We start from the raw sequence: 21,975 nt of genomic DNA on the forward strand, positions 1-21,975 counted from the left end.
TAATTTTGTATGTCAGTCACATGGTGATTGTGTTTTTGTTTTAAATTCTTTTCATGAATTTCTTACTTTAATAATTGGCCTGAATAACGAGACCAGATTGGTATCTACATATTTTTGTTGGTAGAAAAATCTGAGTAGAAATCTATTCCCATTTTACAATGATGACTTACTTTTTGAAATCAGCATATTAGCCTGCAAGAGCAATCCTAAACAGTCACAACTTTAAACTATACTATGTAAAAAGACTTATGTATGTGAGACTTTATTGTGAAGGATTTATGTGTCCCAAAATTACCAAGTTTCCTATTCTTGGAGTCCTATATTAAGGGGTGTCATCCTTAACTCTTCTTTCCATCAGTCACTAGGGCATTCATGCTGGATAAGTGTTTTTGTTTTGGTTTTATGTCTTAGACCATCCTATATTTTATTCATCCCATAATAGAGTTTTTTGCAGAAATATTAAAACTATGTAAATGGTTTTTCTGGAAATTATCAGTTATAATATTTTAAAGGGGGTAAATGGCATTTTGTTTATAGGACAACATCTGTAAATAAAAGTTAAATTTCCAAGTCAAAAAAAAAAAAAGAAATATTATTTCTAAAAAGTAGTGGTGTGAGAAAGGCCTGATGAAATACTAGAGAAGATAGTCGAGAGACAATACTGTATCCATAATAAATATGATCTCAACTTTGCAAAAACATACACGTGTATGAGCTAGCACAGGGGTAGTCAATCTTTTTATACCTATCGCCCACTTTTGTATCTCTGTTAGTAGTAAAATTTTCTAACCACCCACCGATTCCACAGTAATGGTGATTTATAAAGTATGGAAGTAACTTTATAAAATTTATAAAGCAGAGTTACAGCAAGTTAAAGCATATAATAATAATTACTTACCAAGTACTTTATGTCGAATTTTTGCTAAGTTTGGCAGAATACATCTTTATAAAACAACTTACTATAGTTAAATCTATCTTTTTATTTATATATACTTTGGTTGCTCCGCTACCGCCCACCATGAAAGCTGGAACACCCACTAGTGGGCGGTAGGGACCAGGTTGACTACCACTGAGCTAGCAGAAAAGATTTTAAAAAAACACTACATAGCCTGACCAGGCGGTGGCACAGTGGATAGAGCATCGGACTGGGATGCGGAGGACCCAGGTTCAAGACCCCCCAGCTCGCCAGCTTAAGCCCGGGCTCATCTGGTTTGAGCAAAGCTCACCAGCTTGGACCCAAGGTCGCTGGCTTGAGCAAGCGGTTACTAGGTCTGCTATAGCCCCACAGTCAAGACACATATGAGAAAGCAATCAATGAACAACTAAGGAGCTGCAACGAAAAACTAATGATTGATGCTTCTCATCTCTCTCTCTGTTACTGTCTGTCTGTCCCTATCTATGACTCTCTCTCTGACTCTCTCTCTGGCTCTGTAAATAAATAAATAAATAATAAGATTAAAAAAAAAAAACACCACATCACCAGTTTAGCTGTAATAGCCTTCAGTAATAGGACTTGGCTGCTTTTGTGTTTCTTTTTCAGATTTTCCTATACATCCTAAATTTTCAGTGAGAACATATTGTTTTATTGTTATTTAAATATAAACATTAACACTGTATGGTGTATTTGATTCTTAAATATGTCCCTTTATTATCCTCCTTCTAGCTGCTGTTGAGATTTAACACCAATTCTCAAACAAATTTTTTTTTTTTTTTGTATTTTTCTGAAGCTGGAAACGGGAGGCAGACAGACTCCCGCATGCGCCCGACCGGGATCCACCCAGCACGCCCACCAGGGGGCGATGCTATGCCCATCCCGGGCGTAGCTCTGTCGTGACCAGAGCCACTCTAGCGCCTGGGGCAGAAGCCAAGGAGCCATCCCCAGCACCCGGGCCATCTTTTGCTCCAATGGAGCCTCAGCTGCGGGAGGGGAAGAGAGAGACAGAGAGGAAGGAGAAGGGGAGGGGTGGAGAAGCAGATGGGTGCCTCTCCTGTGTGCCCTGGCCGGGAATCGAACCCGGGACTTCCGCACGCCAGGCCAATGCTCTACCACTGAGCCAACCGGCCAGGGCAGTTTTGATGTTTTAAAAAGTAATCAGTAGAATCTTTTTCTTTAAAGAGTGTGTGCCGTGTGTGTGTGTGTGTGTGTGTGTGTGTGTGTGTGTGTGTGATTAACACACATCTATATCACATCATTATTAAAATAAAACAATGATAGCTATACGCTATAGTTGTGAATAAGAAAAATTATTTGGACTAACTTCTCTGTGGGTGACATTTTTTTTTAATTTAATGCAGTGACATTAATAAATCAGGGTACATATGTTGAGAGAAAACATCTCCAGATTATTTTGACATTTGATTGTGCTATATACCCCTCCCCCAAAGTCAAATTGTCTTCTGTCACCTTCTATCTGGTTTTTTTTGTGCCCCTCCCCTCCCCCACCCCCTCTCTCCTTCCTCGGCCCATCCCCCCTCCCCCCACCCCCTACCCCTGTTGCCATCACATGTCTCTGAGTCTCATTTTTATGTCCCATTTATGTATGGATTCATATAGTTCTTAGTTTTTTCTGGATTTACTTATTTCACTCCGAATAATGTTATCGAGGTCCATCCATGTTATTGTAAATGATCCGATGTCATCATTTCTTATGGCTGAGTAGTATTCCATAGTATATATGTACCAAAGCTTTTTAATCCACTCATCCTCTGATGGACACTTGGGCTGTTTCCAGATCTTTGCTATTGTGAACAATGCTGCCACAAACATGGGGGTGCATTCCTCCTTTTGGAGCAGTTCTATGGTGTTCTTGGGGTATATTCCTAAAAGTGGAATAGCTGGGTCAAAAGACAGTTCGATTTTCAGTTTTTTGAGGAATCTCCCTACTGTTTTCCACAGAGGCTGCACCAGTCTGCATTCCCACCAGCAGTGCAGGAGGGTTCCCTTTTCTCCACATCCTTGCCAGCACTTATTCTGTGCTGTTTTGTTGATGAGCACCATTCTGGCTGGTGTGAGATGATATCTCCTTGTGGTTTTAATTTGCATTTCTCTAATGATTAGTGATGTTGAGCATTTTTTCATATGCCTATTGGCCATCTGTATGTCCTCTTTGGAGAAGTGTCTATTCATTTCTTTTTCCCATTTTTTTAAAATTTATTTATTAAATTTAATGCAGTGACATTGATAAATCAGGGTACATATGTTGAGAGAAAACATCTCTAGATTATTTTGACATTTGATTGTGCTGTATACCCCTCCCAGAAAGTTAAATTGTCTTCTGTCACCTTCTATCTGGTTTTCTTTGTGCCCCTCCCCTCCCCCAACCCCTCTCTCATTCTTCACCCCATCCCCCCTCCCCCCACCCCCCACCCCTGTTGCCATCACATTCTTGTTCATGTCTCTGAGTCTCATTTTTATGTCCCTTCTATGTATGGATTCATGTAGTTCTTAGTTTTTTTTCTGATTTACTTATTTCACTCCGTATAATGTTATCAAGGTCCATCCATGTTATTGTAAAGGATCCGATGTCATCATTTCTTATGGCTGAGTAGTACTCCATAATATATATGTACCAAAGCTTTTTAATCCACTCGTCCTCTGACGGACATTTGGGTTGTTTCCAGATCTTCGCTATTGTGAACAATGCTGCCACAAACATGGGGGTGCATTTCTCCTTTTGGAGCCGTTCTATGGTGTCCTTGGGGTATATTCCTAAAAGTGGGATAGCTGGGTCAAAAGGCAGTTCGATTTTCAGTTTTTTGAGGAATCTCCATACTGTTTTCCACAGAGGTGGGAATGGTCTGCATTCCCACCAGCAGTGCAGGAGGGTTCCCTTTTCTCCACATCCTCGCCAGCACTTATTCTGTGTTGTTTTGTTGATGAGCGCCATTCTGACTGGTGTGAGGTGATATCTCATTGTGGTTTTAATTTGCATTTCTCTAATGATTAGTGATGTTGAGCATTTTTTCATATGCCTATTGGCCATCTGTATGTCCTCTTTGGAGAGTGTCTATTCATTTCTTTTTCCCATTTTTTGATTGGATTGTTTGTCTTCCTGGTGTTGAGATATACAAGTTCTTTATAAATTTTGGTTATTAACACCTTATCAGATGTATTGTCAAATATGTTCTCCCACTGTGTAGTTTGTCCTTTTATTCTGTTCTTATTGTCTTTAGCTGTGCAGAAGCTTTTTAGTTTGATATAGTCCCATTTATTTATTCTGTCTTTTATTTCACTTCCCCGTGGAGATAAATCAGCAAATATATTGCTCCGAGAGATGTTGGAGAACTTACTGCCTATGTTTTCTTCTAAGATGCTTATGGTTTCACGACTTACATTTAAGTCTTTTATCCATTTTGAGTTTATTTTTGTAAATGGTGTAAGTTGGTGGTCTAGTTTTATTTTTTTCCAGGTAGCTGTCCAATTTTCCCAACACCATTTGTTAAAGAGGCTGTCTTTACTCCATTGTATTTCCTTATTGTCAAATATCAGTGGTCCATAGAGCTGTGGGTTTATTTCTGGGCTCTCTGTTCTGTTCCATTGATCTATATGCCTGTTCTTATGCCAGTACCAGGCTGTTTTGAGTACAATGGCCTCGTAGTATAACTTGATATCCGGAAGTGTGATACCTCCCACTTTATTCTTCCTTTTCAAGATTGCTGAGGCTGTTCGTGTTCTCTTTTGGTTCCATATAAATTTTTGTAATATGTGATCTATATCTTTGAAGTATGTCATTGGTATTTTAATTGGTATTGCATTGAATTTATAGATTGCTTTGGGTAATATAGATATTTTAATGATGTTTATTCTTCCTAACCATAAGCACGGTATATGCTTCCACTTGTTTGTATCTTCCTTGATTTCTTTTATTAATGCTTTATAATTTTCTGAGTACAAGTCTTTAGTCTCCTTGGTTAAGTTTACTCCTAGGTACTTTATTTTTTTGGTTGTAATAGTGAAGGGAATTGTTTCCTTAATTTCTCTTTCTGACTGTTCATTGTTGGCATATAAAAATGCCTCTGATTTCTGAGTATTGATTTTATATCCTGCCACTTTGCTGAATTCATTTATCAGGTCCAGTAGTTTTTTGACTGAGATTTTAGGGTTTTCTATATACAATATCATATCATCTGCAAATAATGATAGTTTTACTTCTTCTTTTCCAACTTGAATGCCTTTTATTTCTTCTTCTTGTCTGATTGCTGTGGCTAGGACTTCCAGGACTATGTTAAATAAGAGTGGTGAAAGGGGGCACCCCTGCCTTGTTCCTGATCTTAAGGGGATTACTTTTAATTTTTGCCCATTGAGTATGATGTTGGCTGTGGGTTTTTCATAGATGGCTTTCATCATGTTGAGGTATGTTCCCTGAGAGTATGTTCCCTGAGGTTTGTTCACTTTGCTGAGAGTTTTGATCATGAATGGGTGCTGGATTTTATCAAATGCTTTTTCTGCATCTATTGAAATTATCATATGGTTTTTCTCCTTCTTTTTGTTTATGTGATGAATCACATTGATTGATTTACGAATGTTGTACCAGCCTTGCCTCCCCAGAATAAATCCCACGTGATCATGGTGTATGATTTTTTCCATATATTGTTAGATCCAGTTTGCTAATATTTTGTTGAGGATTTTAGCATCTATATTCATCAGAGATATTGGCCTATAATTTTCTTTCTTTGTGTTGTCTTTGCCTGGTTTTGGTATCAGAATTATGCTCGCCTCATAAAAGGAGCTTGGAAGTCTTCCTTCCTCTTGAATTTTTGAAATAGTTTGAGAAGGATAGGAGTTAGTTCTTCTTTGAATATTTGGTAGAATTCACTTGTGAAGCCATTAGGCCCCGGACTTTTCTTTGTTGGGAGTTTTTTGATAACTGTTTCGATTTCATTTGGTGTAATCAGTCTGTTTAGGTTTTCTGTTTCTTCTAGATTGATTTTTGGAAGATTGTATGTTTCAAGGAATTTGTCCATTTCTCCTAGGTTGTCTAGTTTTTTGGCATACAGTTCTTCATAGTATTTTCTTACAATATTTCTGTTGTGTCAGTTGTTCTTTCTCCACTCTCATTTCTAATTTTATTTATTTGAGTCCTCTCTCTCTTTTTCTTTGTGATTCTAGTTAAAGGTTTGTCAATCTTGTTTACCTTTTCAAAGAACCAGCTCTAGTTTCATTGATCCTCTGTATTGTTTCTTTAGCCTCTATGTCATTTATTTCTGCTCTGATCTTTATTATTTCCTTCCTTCTACTACATTTGGGCTTTACTTCCTGTTCTTTTTCTAGTTCTTTTAGATGCAGGATTAAGTTATTTGAGCTTTTTCTAGCTTCTTAACGTGTGCCTGTAGTGCTATGAACTTCCCTCTCAGTACTGCTTTTGCTGTGCCCCATAAATTTTTTTTAATTCATTTTAGAGAGGAGAGGGAGAGACAGAGAGAGAGGAAAGACAGAGAGAGAGAAGTGGGGGAGGAGCTGGAAGCATCAACTCCCATATGTGCCTTGACCAGGCAAGCCCAGGGTTTCGAACCTGCGACCTCAGCATTTCTAGGTCGATGCTTTATCCACTGCGCCACCACAGGTCAGGCCTGTGTCCCATAAATTTTGAGTTGTTGTATGCTCATTGTCATTCGTTTCTAGGACTTTTTTTATTTCTTCTTTGATCTCATTCTTAATCCATTCATTATTTAACAACCTGCTATTTAGTTTTCATGTGTTTGAGAATTTTTGACCTTTTCTGTTGTGGTTCATTTCTAGTTTCATTCCGTTGTGATCGGAGAAAGTGCTTGATATGATTTCAATCTTCTTAAATTTGTTGAGACCACTTTTGTGCCCTAACATGTGGTCTATCCTAGAGAATGTACCATAAGCACTTGAAAAGAATGTATATTCTGCTGCTTTAGGGTGAAAGGTTCTGAAGATATCTATTAAATCGAGTTGATCTAGTGTGTCCAATAAGTCTGCTGTTTCTTTGTTAATTTTCTTTCTTGAGTGATGTTAGTGGGGTATTGAAATCCCCTATTATAGTATTACTGTTGATCTCACCCTTTAAATCCATCAAAGTCTGCTTTATATATTTAGGTGCTCCTATATTAGGTGCATAGATATTTATAATAGTTATATCTTCCTGTTGGATTACTCTCTTTATCATTATGTAGTGGCCTTATCTCTTACTGTTTATATCCTTTGTTTTAAAGTCCACTTTGTCTGATATAAGTATTGCTACCCCAACTTTTTTTTCATTTCCATTTGCATAAAATGTTTTTTTCCTTCCTTTTACCTTCAATCTATGTGTATCTTTTGTTCTAAGGTGTGTCTCTTGTAGAGAGCATATGTACGGGTCCTGTTTTCTTATCCACACAGCTACCCTATGTCTTTTGATTGGATTATTTAATCCATTTACATTTATGGTTATTATTGATATGTAGTTGTTTATTGCCATTTTATCCTTTAAAGTTGTATTCCTTTTTTGCTATATTCTTTTCCCACTTTGATCTGTTTACAACAGGCCCCTTAACATTTCCTGCAGCATTGGTTTGGTTGTAATGAATTCCTTGAGTTGTTTTTTGTCTGGGAAGCTTTTTATTTCTCCTTCGATTTTAAACGATAGTCTTGCTGGATAAAGTAGTCTTGGTTGTAGGTTCTTGTTCTGCATTACTTTGAATATTTCTTGCCATTCCCTTCTGGCCTCAAGTGTTTATGTTGAGAAATCAGAAGTAATCCTTATGGGGGCTCTTTTATAGGTGATAGCTTTTTTTTCTCTTGCAGCTTTTAATATTTTCTCTTTATCGCTTAGCTTTGGTATTTTATTTATTTATTTTTTATTTATTTATTTTTTTGTATTTTTTTGAAGCTGGAAATGGGGAGGCAGTCAGACAGACTCCCGCATGTGCCCGACCAGGATCCACCCGGCACGCTCACCAGGGGGCGATGCTCTGCCCATCAGGGTGTCGCTCTGTCACAACCAGAGCCACTCCAGTGCCTGGGGCAGAAGCCAAGGAGCCATCCCAGCACCCGGGCCATCTTTGCTCCAATGAAGCCTTGGCTGTGTGAGGGGAAGAGAGAGACAGAGAGGAAGGAGAGGGGGAGGGATGGAGAAGCAGATGGGCACCTCTTCTGTGTGCCCTGGCCGGGAATCAAACCCGGGACTTCCGCACACCAGGCTGATGCTCTACCACTGAGCCAACTGGCTAGGGCCTAGCTTTGGTATTTTAATTATGATGTGTCTTGGTGTAGGTTTCTTTGGGTTTCTCTTTAATGGAGTCCTCTGTGCTTCTTGAACTTGTGAGAGTTTCTCCTGCATTAATTTAGGGAAGTTTTCGGCTATGATATGATTGAACAAAGTCTCTATCCCTTGTTCTTTTTCTTCTTCTTCAGGAACCCCTATGATGTGGATGTTATTTCTCTTCATGTTGTCACAGAGCTCTCTAAGAGTTTCCTCAGACTTTTTGAGTCTCTTTTCTTTTTTCTTCTCTGCTTTCATGCCTTCATTCCAGTTGTCCTCCAACTTGCTGATTTGATCCTCAGCTCTATCTATCCTGTTTTTAATTCCTTCCATTGTGGTCTTTATTTCTGATATTGTATTTGTCATCTCTGACTGATTCTTTTTTATAGTTGCTATTTCTTTATTTAGGTGTTCATAATGACCATCCATTGTTGTTCTAAGATCCCTAAGCATCCTTACAATCATTATTTTGAACTCCGCATCTGGAAGTTTGATTATTTCTATATCACTCAGTTCATCTCCTGAAGGTGTCTCTTGTGGTTTCATTTGGATTGCACTTTTTTGTCTTCTCATTATGTCTATGTTTGGGTGTTTTGCTTATAGAGCTGGTTGAGTCTAGGCTTGGTGTTGTCTGCCTCCAGTTTTCAGTCGTGTTATTTCTAGGTCTTCTTGGGTTGGTATCAGCTATTATTTGTAATCCACTTTCGGATTTGGACAGCTTTGAAGTCTTGATTTGTTTGTTTTCTTTTTTTTTTTTTTGATTTGTTTGTTTTCTTAACAGGTGATAGTCTTGTTTACTGATCTCAGCAGGGGGCTTCCTTGAAACTGTATCCAGGAATGCGATGGGTGTAACCTGAGACTCTGAAGGCCTCTTCCACCAACTAATCTCTCTGGGGGCAGGGTGTTTTCTCAGCTTCAGTAGGGGGAGGTGTATCTCAGATCTCCATGGAGACCTGAGTTACTGCCCCTCCTCCCCACTTCTTGTTTCAGCTGTGTCATGTGGTGCTGATTGGAGCTGGAGAGATGTCTGGAGATCTCTGATCCGGAAGCAATTCAGTACTGTTTTGTGGGGAGGGATCAGTCCCTCCCCCCGCTATGGCCACCTCCAGCATGAATGAGTCAGCTTTTTTTAGGTCGTTTCCTGAATTCCTTAGCCCCTCACAGTCTGTCTCTCTCTCTTTCCTTTCCACTTGGGAGATAAGCTGGTCTTTTCAACACATCTCGCTCCCTGGTCGCCAGGCAAGTGGCTGTGAGCAGTAGTTTCTGCTCTTTTCCCTGGAGTTAGATCCCCTCTTGGCTCTCAGCCTCACCCCCCCCCCCTCTGATCCTGTAAGCAGGGGAGATTCAGGCGCTCTCTACCAGGTTTGTTGTGTCTTCTTCTTTGCTCCTTGGTTTTTGAGAGCTGTTCGTATAGTCCAGAGTTGGTTTTTCATGCTGATTTTTCCTAAATTGATTTCTATTACAGTTTGGTGGTGAGAGCTGGGCATCTGTGCATCTGCCTACTCTGCTGCCATCGTCAGGTCTCCCTCTGTGGGTGACATTTATATTGATCATTTCATTTTTCTGGCCAGGAATCCCCTTTCCTATGATAATGTGTCTCCCAAAGTACATCTTTCAGACTACCTTCTGTGGTCTCCACACCACTAACCCTTTGGAGAACCAAATCTCCAGCTCATCACAGGTAGGTGTGAAAGCTTTGGTTGTATTTCTTTGTAGTTTCCTTCCCACACTCACCCAAACAGACTATTACAGACAGCTCTCGTTCCATCCTGTCACTGCAAACCCTGCATGTCCCCTGTTAGTGCACTTGTGTCCACTGTTCAGGTGGGGCAAGGCCTTTCCTGAATCACTGGGTCAGGGCCCAGAGTCTCAGGCGATCTGTTATTTAAATTGCAAAGCTGAATAAAAGGCATCTCTAGAAAACTCTGAAAATAATACATTTGCTCTAAAATAATTTGTAATACATATGTAGAATATCATCTTCCCTGAGACTTTTTAAAAAGGTCATTGTTAAAAAAAAAATCATTGTTCCCCAATATGGATACATAATATATAAAAGATCAACTCCATAAGGCTATCTCTTTTTGTTATTTAAGAATCTTTGAGTACAGTTACAGAAAATAACTCTAGCTGGCGAAAGAGAACAGAGGTCTCTATCACAGGGACGCATGGTGTTCTCCTCTCCAGAGCAGCAGGGCTCTGGGAAGGATGGAGACCAGAAATACCCAGGCTGTCTCCAGCTCTCATCTTAGCCGCATTCTGCAGACAGCAGTCTCTTTTTCCTCAGATCTTTTTTTTTTTTTTTGTATTTTTCTGAAGCTGGAAATGGGGAGAGACAGTCAGACAGACTCCTGCATGCGCCCGACCGGGATCCACCTGGCACGCCCACCAGGGGGCGACGCTCTGCCCACCAGGGGGTGATGCTCTGCCCCTCCGGGGCATCACTCTGTTGCGACCAGAGCCACTCTAGCGCCTGAGGCAGAGGCCAAGGAGCCACCCCCAGCGCCCGGGCCATCTTTGCTCCAATGGAGCCTTGCTGCGGGAGAGGAAGAGAGAGACAGAGAGGAAGGAGAGGGGGAGGGGTGGAGAAGCAGATGGGTGCTTCTCCTGTGTGCCCTTGCCGGGAATCGAACCCCGGACTTCTGCACGCCAGCCGACACTCTACCACTGAGCCAACCGGCCAGGGCTTTTCTTCAGATCTTTAAAGTACAATGTGGCTGCCTCAATGCTCTGTGTTCACCTGTTAGTTTCACTCCCTCCATGTGGCTAACTTGCTTGTCTCACTCCAATTCTAAAAACCTCTGAAAAGAATGAGACTGGCCCAGCTCAGGTCAGCTGTCCCTTCTTGGTCCACTCAAATGGTGAGTCAGGAAGTCCACATTAAGAACTGGGGACAGGTCTCAGAGAAGCAAGAATCGTTATGACCTAGAAGACACTTCAAATTACTAGCCTTATATTAGAATAAGACCAGGGCCAAAAAGCATCTAGGGCAGCAGTTTCTAAACAGGGGCAGAATGGACAGGGAGGTCAAAAACTCTGAACCCTAGGAAGTTTTCAGTGTATCTTGCTTATATTCTATCAGTAGTCAAGTGGTCTATAAACTTCCCCCTTTAATCCAGCACACACACATGCACAATTAAGTAACATTTCTTTCTTTTTTTTTATAAAATTTATTTTAATGGGGTGACATCAATAAATCAAGGTACATATATTCAAAGAAAACATGTCCAGGCTATCTTGTCATTCAATTATGTTGCATACCCATCACCCAAAGCGAGATTGTCCTCTGTCACCTTCTATCTAGTTTTCTTTGTGCCCCTCCCCCTCCCCCTCTCCCTCCTTCCATCCTCCCTCCCCCTGTAACCACCACACTCTTGTCCATGTCTCTTAGTCTTGTTTTTATGTCCCACCAATGTATGGAATCCTGCAGTTCTTGTTTTTTTCTGATCTACTTATTTCACTCCGTATAATGTTATCAAGATCCCACCATTTTGTTGAAGATGATCCGATGTCATCATTTCTTATGGCTGAGTAGTATACCATGGTGTACATGTGCCACATCTTCTTTATCTAGTCTTCTATTTTTTTTTACAGTGATTAAAACCTTTAAGCAAACTCTTTGCCAATACAGCAAGAAACCACAAAAGAGTAGTGAGTGTCCTTAACATGTTCACCAAGTCCAAGTTGGCCCCAACACCATGCCAAATCCCTGAAAAATGCAACCCAACCCCAGTGCAGTCTGTTAGGAGCTGTCACAAGGAGTAGGAGTCCAGGAAAAGTCCACATCCAGGAAAAGTCCACATGGCACTGGAATTGTTATCACAATACTATACTTTGCAGCTCACGTCCAAGTCCCAATGACCACTGCTTCTAGCTGGTAATGATTCAGGTAGACTGGAAAAGCCATCTGCAGCATGTGTGGATATGGAGCTTCTGTTCTCCTCTGCCTGGAGAGATGAGACCAGGTTGCTTTTCCCTGGAGCTCTGTGACTGTGGCTTGGTAAAGAGAACCTTGGGATACACTAAGCTGGGTAGCAAAGGTAGATTCATAATAGAAGTTGGCAAAAGGGGGAAAGAGAGCTCTAAATTAGGAGTAGGTCCCAGCCTGAAATACGAGTGGGGCATTGAGGTAGGAGGAATAAAGGAAACACTATATATTAAACAAAGCAGCAGAAAATAGGACTATCAACACCCACAACAGAGATCTTCAAGGGAAGAATAAAAAACCTGACTATTCAGGCAAGACATAGTTAAGTGGCCATTGTGCAAATGAGATCAGTTTACCTGCTTCTTGGAAGAAATACCCTAGGCTCGTCCACAGTGTCGTAGATGGGGCTGACGGCCCTGGGCACCTTCAGCCTTCAGTGGCAAACCCCAGCATTCTGGGCAAGGTTAGGTCATAGGTGGCTGGAGCAGGGCTGGAAGAGACTGAACCCTCCCTTAGAGGAGCAAGGGGGAAGCCTACCTTCCAGTGTCCCTGTTTCCTCACAGCAGAGGCATGTAAGTCTGGCCGGCTTTAGCTCAATGACCTTCCTTTCCACTATTGAAGCAGGACCCAGATGGCATCCTATGAGACCCCTTTGGGGCACTGGAGCCTTTAAGGGTGTATCCTAAAAGCTGGTAGTTCCCCTGATCTCTATTGGGCTTTTTCTGCCTCTTGGTATCTTAAAAGCCATGCTCAGAAGATCTCGCTGAGGGGTTTGAGGATCCCCATCCACCTATATAAATCTTTTCCATATATCTGGAGCTATTTGGAAAAAGACAAAACAATGTTATTAGCTGGATCAAATAAAGAAGGTAGTAGTTTGCAGGTGAAAAAGATTTGGCGTCTCCTGTTCATCAGCATTCAAAAGAAATTAAAATTTTTTTTAAGTAAAAAGCATGATATGGTAGACCCGTAGGAGTTCCAGGATATGACTACCCCCTTAAATTTTTTTTAAATTGACCTTAAAATATTGGCTGGGTACACTTTAATAATACCTTAACTTTAAAGATTGTAAGAATGACAAAATACAGTAAATGCTTTTGCTCCATATGCAGGAGCATTGTCAGTTTAACCAATTTAGGAAATCCAATTAACAGAACAATGCAAGGACTGTTTGCCAAATGAAGGTATATGAGTAACATCCATTTGCCAAAGTTGTCCTGGTAGGGGTCCTTGAGGGTTAACTCCAGATTGTAGTATAGGACCCCTTGGACAGGATTTCCCAATCTGCTGTGCTGCTTCTCGAGAAAGTTGAAACTGTTTACACAGGGCTGCAGCGTTCTGGTGATGAAGAGTACGAGACTGAATTGCTCGATCTGTCATGGTTGCTCCAAATAATTTTCTTTTGGGTAGTTTGATCAACAAGGGCATTCCTAGGCCCTGGCCGTTTGGCTCAGTGGTAGAGCATTGGCCTGGTGTGCAGGATTCCCGGGTTCGATTCCCAGCCAGAGCACACAGAAGAAGCGCCCATCTGCCTCTCCACCCTTCCCCCTCTCCTTCCTCTCTGTCTCTCTCTTCCCCTCCTGCAGCCAAGGCTCCATCAGAGCAAAGCCACCCCAGGTGCTAAGGATGGCCCCGTGGCCTCTGCCTCAGGTGCTAGAATGGCTCTGGTTGCAACAGAGCAACACCCCAGATGGGCAGAGCATTCCCCCCTGGTAGGCGTGCTGGGTGGATCCCGGTCAGGCGCATGCGGGAGTCTGTCTGACTGCCTCCCCCTTTCCAATTTCAGAAAAATACAAAAAAAAAAAAAAAAAATAGAAAAGAAAAAAGAAAAAAAAAGGGCATTCTCTTGTGCTAAAGCTCCAGGGAGCATGGAGTGAGCTCAAGTATGTCCTATGAAACATGGAGCCCTATGTTGACATACAAGTCTTTGAAGAAGGAGGAACTGCTGAAATAGTTCATTAGCATTTGTCCCTAAGACAGCAGTCTTTATAGTGGAAACATCATAAGTAAATATTTGCTGTGTGTATATAGATTAAAGGGGGAATATGGCAAATGCTGAAAAGCCATGATAATGGCATATAATTCTAGACTTTGAGCTGATTTTAAGTTGACAGTTTCAGTTTAAAGTTGTCCATTCATTTGCAAGAGCGATTTGCCATTTAGTGGGTTTCCCAGAGCCATTGTTGTTGATCCTTTGAAAAAAGGAACAACAATAATTTTGAGACTCAAAACCTATAAGCTGTAAGGGTCGCCTATGCCCCTTGATAATCCAGGAGGCGACAAGATCAAAATATGGAAGTGTATTCCATGGGCTATTAGATGGTTCAATGTGCCCAAGCTGTAGCTGCTCTTGTACCAATTGAGCAGCTTAGCTGCCCTAAGTTTCTCCTGAGAAAGGGGACATTGGTCTACCCATACAGGATTATCTGATTTCCAAGTAATTGGGTCTGCACAATGCATTATTGAGGTAGCAGGAGCTACCAAGGCCCCTATGCTAAATTTTGATACCCTAATCCACACCTTCTGGTATTGGGTGCCACTTCTATGGGGGTGAGAATTCCTCGCTGTTCTTTCCCTAGAACAGCGGTTCTCAACCTGCAGGTCGCGACCCTGGCGGGGGTCGAACGACCAAAACACAGGGGTCGCCCAAAGCCATCGGAAAACACACACTTATTATACAATACATTTTTAAATAAAATATGTATTTCCGATGGCTTTAGGCGACCCCCGTGTCCTGGCCGTTCGACCCCTGCCGGGGCCACGACCCACAGGCCGAGAACCCCTGCCCTAGACCCTTGGTGGGCAAAAATCCCTGATCAAGCATCTGAGTACTGACTAAACCATTAGGATTGACAAGCAACACTCCGATATTTTTCAAAACATCTCTACCTCACAAATTAATTGGCCATCCAGGGAGCACATAAGGCTTAAATAATCCAGAATGACCTTAATCTTCCCAATGTAGAAAACTAGAACTTTGTTGAGGGGATTTACTCTGCCCTATACCTTGTACTTCTGTGGCTGCTGCATGAGTGGGCCAGGAAGGAGGCCAATGTAGCTTAGCAATAACAGATACATCAGCTCCAGTATCTAAAAGTCCTTTAAATTTATGCTCATGTATTGTTAGTTCCATTTCAGGGCGTTAAGTAACATTTCTTAATGATAAGCACACACTAGCCTTACCTGTGGTGGTGCAGTGGATAAAGCATCAACCTGGAATGCTGATAGTGCTGGTTTGAAATGCTGGGCTTGCCCGGTCAAGGCACATACAACAAGCAATCAATGAACAACTAAAGTGAAACAACTAAGTTGATACTTCTCACTCTACCCCCCTCCTTTCTCTGTAAAAATAAATAAAATTTAAAAAATAATAATAAGCACACACTATCCTCTTAACATACACCAAACAATCTAAATCATTTAGGTATTAGTGAGGTTTGAGAGGAATGTCTGATTTAACAAAATATGGTTATTAATGAAACACTGAGAAATACTGAATCTAAACTATTAAAACGAGCGGTCCTGAATCCAGCCCCCAGCACACTGCACTTAATAAGACTAATTTTTTTTTTTTTAATTTTAATTTTTTTTTTTTTTTTGCATTTTTCTGAAGCTGGAAACAGGGAGAGACAGTCAGACAGACTCCCGCATGCGCCCGACCGGGATCCACCCGGCACGCCCACCATGGGCCGACGCTCTGCCCACCAGGGGGCGATGCTCTGCCCATTCTGAGCGTCGCCATGTTGCGACCAGAGCCACTCTAGCGCCTGAGGCAGAGGCCACAGAGCCATCCCCAGCGCCCGGGCCATCTTTGCTCCAATGGAGCCTTGGCTGCGGGAGGGGAAGAGAGAGACAGAGAGGAAGGCGCGGCGGAGGGGTGGAGAAGCAAATGTGCGCTTCTCCTGTGTGCCCTGGCCGGGAATCGAACCCGGACGCTAGGCCGACGCTCTACCGCTGAGCCAACTGGCCAGGGCAATAAGACTATAATTTAAACAAGATTAAATTAAAAGAAACAAAAAACTGTCAAACTCAGAAAAAAACTTTTAAAAGAAATTTATTTTTATAGTTTGGGAACAATATTTTGTTACAGATAGATTAGTTTATTTAATTAATTTTAAAATCTGTTTCTTGATTCTGTTACATATGAAATTATATGAAGAGAAAAATAGAGGAGTGTTGAACTTGAGCATAGCTTTTTATAGAAAAAGCTAACCTTTTATGTAATTCTTAGACCTTATTAAAGTGTTACATTTCCTCAATGGTTCCAAATTTCATAAAGAATGCCAATTTTTCTGTCTCATATATTTAAGTTATGTATATTACATTTCTCTTTCTTTAAATTATATAAGTAATCATGCTGATTGTAAAAAATTCTTGCAATTCATAAGTAAAACACGCAGGTATAATCTTTCAACCCAACCATATTCTCCTTTCCAAAGGCAGCTACTTCAACATTCTAGTATGTGTTTTTTATTTTTTATAAAAATCATATGCATTTCTGTGATGTAATTTGAGAACAATTTTTTTCAAAGGTCACCTATTATATTTTCAAGCTTTGGCATAATTTTCAGTGGCTCAAAAGCTCAAACACTTGATGTTACTTGCTTTTATTTCTGTCTCATTTACTTTTCTGTAAGTAGATATAACTTTTCAACAAGGGAGACAATTCCCCAACTTTTATGTTTTTCTTCAAACACATCTACCTCCTCAAGGCACTGAGTCTTGCACACTGAACCTGAAACAAGAAGAAAGGGCCACAAGTTAAAACATTAGGAAGAATGCAATCAGAGGTTCTTCTAAAAACACATCAGATGATTTTTAAAACTGTGTACTGGAGATTTCTCTCAGTTTTAAATAAAAGTTTTTCTTTTCTTTTTTTTAGATTTTATTTATTCATTTTTAGAGAGAGAAAAGAGAGACAGGTCAGGCCTCTTTTTTAAAAATGAAAACGGAAAAATACTAGGCCCATTTTCTGAACTCTGAATTGTTATCACTTATTACTCCTAAGAGCCCAACTAAATATACCATCTCTCCAGAAGAATTCAAATGTCTTCAACATAAGCATACCACTTAGCTAAAAAGGCATATTACAGAAATCTGTCCCTTTTCTAGGATAATACAGTCTTCAAGAAAATGGTTTCTGCAGGCCTGTGGTGGCGCAGTGGATAAAGCATTGACCTGGATGCTTGAAGTCACTGGTTTGAAACCCTGGGCTTGCCTGGTCAAGGCACATATGGGAGTTGATGCTTCCTGCTCCTCCCCCCTTCTCTCTCTCTTTCCCTCTCTATCTCTTCTCTCTCTAATGGAATATATGAAAACCTAAAAAAAAGTTTAAAAAATAGTTTCTGATCTTTAAATTTTATACTTAGTAACAGTTTAATAAGAGCTCAGAACAGTCAACTGTTAGACTTTATTTAAAAAGTTACAGCACATATCCATAACTTACCAAATAATCTTTTAATTTCAGCATCAGAAACATAAAATGGTGGGCCTGGGTAAAAGAGAAACATGGTTAGATCTCACTGTAAGGAGGAATAAATTTTCAGGGCCCCTTCTCAGTGTATATCCAGCAACCTAGGTAGGAGGTACAGCTAGTGCTCAATTTATGACCATGATTGGTTCTGACAGAATGGTCGTAACATGATTTGGTCGTAAGTTGAGTAGGCTATATGTACAGTACTGTGAAATGATGTTAAAAAAAATCTTTAAGTCATATTTTATCATAATTTTCTTTGTTCATTTTATGCCATTTGTACCATCTCTACACCATTTTGTTTCTTATTTTTATATTCGTCAGGTTTAAGTAAAACACTGCATTACCTGTACAACTGGTTTAATATTTGCAAAGACAATTTCCTCTTGGTAGACATCTTGGGAGGGGTTTGATGAAAAATATCCAAGACACAAAACACAAATTGCTGTACCGAGTCTGGGATAACAGTTGAAATAGTGCACGCGGAGATGGTAGTGCTGCCGGAAGCTGGTCTGCACTGTCGTATGCCCAGCTGGGTAATGCTTGTGCTGCCAGATGCGGAGCAGTCGTGGCTAGTGATTGTGGTCGTAAAGTCGAATGGTTGTAAGTTGCATAGATCATAAGTTGATCAATATTTGTATAGTTATTCTACATGCAACTTGATTAGCCAAATAGGTGAGGTTGTGACAGGTTCTTATGCTTCCCCTTTTCTCCATCTCACGCCAAAGACTGGCTCACTGAGGGGAAGGCAACGGTAGGTGCCCATATCCAGCATAGGTGAGATGGCCGAGCCATGGGACTTGGGAAGAATGAAATCAGAATGGAGTTAATTAACAAATTCCCCTGGGGTTTCCATCACCTTCTGGCGTACTGATTTTCTACTGCTCCTGCACTCACCCACAGACTACACACTTCGCCAATGGCCATAACGTTCAAGGAAACATAACTTCTTCCCCGTCCTAAAGCTCTCCCTTCCGGGCTTCATCCCCACACAGAGCTTGCTGTGTGTTCTTCCCACAGGCCCTTTGCTAAGCCTGTTGTTCAGGAATAAAACTGAAATCAGATTAGCGAAGCTGATGTCTGTCTCCATTAATTTCTATGTTTATCTGATTGTCCCAGACTTAATTAGGAACACCAAGTCTCATCTTTTAATGAATTTTAGAGATTTTTTATTCAAACAGAAAAAAAAAATACTAATGTGTAAATGTTTATAAAACATAGCACTTTTAAAAGCTCAATTAAAAATCAAAAAGGGAAATTTTATACATTAAAAGTCTATGCATCTGGTTTTCAAATCTTGCTGAAAATGAAAGTTCTGCTACGACAAAGGTTAAGCTTTAATGTTCAAATACATCAAAATGGGACCAGGCCCTGGCCGGTTGGCTCAGCGGTAGAGCGTCGGCCTAGCGTGCGGAGGACCCGGGTTCGATTCCCGGCCAGGGCACACACAGGAGAAGCGCCCATTTGCTTCTCCACCCCTCCGCCGCGCTTTCCTCTCTGTCTCTCTCTTCCCCTCCCGCAGCCAAGGCTCCATTGGAGCAAAGATAGCCCGGGCGCTGGGGATGGCTCCTTGGCCTCTGCCCCAGGCGCTAGAGTGGCTCTGGTCGCAATATGGCGACGCCCAGGATGGGCAGAGCATCGCCCCCTGGTGGGCAGAGCGCCGCCCCATGGTGGGCGTGCCGGGTGGATCCCGGTCGGGCGCATGCGGGAGTCTGTCTGACTGTCTCTCCCTGTTTCCAGCTTCAGAAAAATGAAAAAAAAAAAAAAAAAAAAAAAAAAATGGGACCAGAAGAAAGCAGCATTTTTATAAATTCAAAACAAAGATAGTTATAAAAGAATACAATTAATAAATTGTAAAATTTTCCCTGGCCAGGTAAGTCAGTTGGTCAGAGCGTCATCCTCATACACCAGTGGTTGTCAACCCAGTCCCTACCGCCCACTAGTGGGAGTTCCAGATTTCATGGTGGGCCGTAGTGGAGCAACCAAAGTATAAATAAAAAGATAGATTTTGAGTGACATCAGAGAAATGGTGCCATAAGGAGTGATACCGATAAATCTCCCCAAAATTTCAACAAATTCTTCAACCAGAGACAGAAAAATCTATCCTTGGAGCGTCTAGAAGTCCCACACTGAACATGAAGGTATGATCAAGCGAAAAATTGACTAAATATATAATCAACCCCAAAGGAAATAGGACGGAGAAAGGAACACTCCGCCTTCCTCACTAACCTAAACAAGGGCTGCTTTCACTTAGAACTGAGAGTATAGGAACTAAGGCGGGCAAAGGGTTGGTGAATAGAGCCAGGCTGCGGCACAAACATCTGAGCCAGGCTGTGGCACAGACGTCCAAGCCGAGGAAAAACTGTGCTTGTGGTGACCCAGCCAACGCAAGCTAACACTCGTGCCAAACCCAGACAAAGAAAGGCAAGTGCGGCAGCCATTAGCCCCGATATCCTGGTTGGCAAGCGTAGATAGAGAGAGGTTCCTCCTAGCGCCCCGGGAGTGGGTGCCTGTGTTACCGAACAGAGGGGCAGAGTCAGAGGCCTTTGTGTGGGCTATAATCAGAGTCTCTGGGTTGCCCCTGCACCCTGAAGAGTGGCCCGCAGGGAGTGCACGAAAGCAAACTTCCCTACGCTCGAACTTCTCCGGGCGGGTGGGGCGCCTCACCCAGCCATACAAACTAACAGACCAGGGAAGGATTAGTTTAACCTACAGTCTGCTCGCCTCCCAACTGACCTATGCAAACTTAACTGACAAGATCTCTCTCAGTTCAGCGATCTAAGACAAGAGGCATGATATTTTTTAGTGCCTCTTGTTATGCTATGCACGTAGGGGTGGGAGAACTTCTGATTGGCAGAGCTTGAATACTCAGGGCTATATGTTAAAAAGAGGAATTTGGCAGCTTGTAAGTCCTCCTGCTTTGCAAACAGCGACTAGGGCATCTTCTACCCAGCCAAAACAGGTTACAAAGTGCCAAAAGCCTGGGTAAAGTGGTCCCACAGAGGGCTGAGGCATTCAGGACGTGCCTAGAGGTGCATAGAAAGGCACCTTGAAAACAATTGGCTCCCAGCCCCACCTGATTATGCTAGCAGCTCTGACTGATAGAGCCTTACCCATAGCCCTGCGCTGAGTGGGGATTTGCCAGTTCTTTGGGCCTCTTACTCTCCAGGCAGAGGCGGCAGCAACCCCATAGCTGGATCATCAGGCTGTTAATTCAGGAAGAAAAGACTAGAAGAGAGGCTCTGGAAAAACGGACTCACTCATTGTCAGAGCCTACAAATGCTAATGAGCCTCGACTGCGAACGAGGCTGAAGCCTAATATATGACATCGCCATAGAGACTTATCAACTGCAAACCTCTACCTAAGTGTGCCACAGGGGCAGAGCCTGGGGTACAGAGTCACCGACCAGGAAGAGGGAGAGAAAAGAAAAAGCAAGAAGATAACCTCTCAAAATCAAGAAAAATCCACAGATTTTATAACTTTTCCATTTTATTTTATTGGTTCGTTTGTTCCTTTCATCTTCTTGTCTTGATTATTTTCTTCTTCTTCCACTTTGGTTGTTTTATTCCCTGCCCGTCTTATTCTTTCCTCTTCTTGAACTACACTACCCATAAGTGTTACATTTCCCATTTTCTTTCCTTTCTTCTTCCTTTCTCTCTATGAGGGTTGCACTCTAAAACCCTTAACTCTCTCTCTTTTTGTTCTTTTTTCTTTTTTCTTCTTTTCTTCTTTTTTTCTCCCTCTATATTAGTTTATTATTTTCTCCTTTACTTTTCCTCTCATTCAATCCTCAAACACGAACAAATTATTTTATTTGGAACTCAAAGGAACTCAAATTTTTCTTTGTGGCACTTTGGGTGTTTTTTACTTTGCATTTTAACTCATTAGCAGTGCTCCGGCCTGGCTCTCCATTTTATCTAGTTTTTGCTCCACTAAATACAATAGTAATTTTTAAAATTTTTCCCCCTTTTTCCTGTTTCTCTCTTATCCCTTTCATTATATCTCTTAGTCAACCATCACTTAAAAGCAAATCATTTTATTCTTGACAAAATTTTTTCCTTTTTTGTATTTTGTGGGTCCATATCCCCTTTTTTGCTCCTTTATCACTTCTCCCCAACTCAGGCCCTCCATTATAGGTAGTTTTTGTTCTATTTAGCACAATATAATTCACAGTTCATCACAATTTTTATTCAAGAAGGAGGGGAGAGGAGAGGGGAGAAAAAAAAGGAAAATAATAAATTATTATTTTTTTTACGTTTTATTCTTTATTAATTCTCATTAGTACTATCAACAAAACCACCCTCAGATGCCATTAAGAAAAAGAAAATTGAATATCATGGATACAACAGACAGAGAGGTAGCACAG

The 21,975-nt window shown here is 41.3% G+C and overlaps 1 protein-coding gene across 1 annotated transcript in view; it reads right to left on the reverse strand.

Moving 5' to 3' along the window:
- Positions 1-16,343: 16,343 nt before the first annotated feature.
- Positions 16,344-21,975, reverse strand: part of TPMT (thiopurine S-methyltransferase) — a 34,817-nt gene continuing 29,185 nt past the window's right edge. The window contains exons 8-9 of the mRNA XM_066377128.1: positions 17,582-17,626; positions 16,344-16,870 (exon numbers count right to left, since the gene is read on the reverse strand). Of these exons, the coding sequence (XP_066233225.1) occupies positions 16,758-16,870; positions 17,582-17,626 (158 nt within the window). The 3' untranslated portion in view covers positions 16,344-16,757. The remainder of the gene's footprint in view (positions 16,871-17,581; positions 17,627-21,975) is intronic.

This window comes from Saccopteryx leptura, chromosome 3 (genome assembly GCF_036850995.1).
Source record: "Saccopteryx leptura isolate mSacLep1 chromosome 3, mSacLep1_pri_phased_curated, whole genome shotgun sequence".
Lineage (NCBI taxonomy): Eukaryota > Metazoa > Chordata > Mammalia > Chiroptera > Emballonuridae > Saccopteryx > Saccopteryx leptura.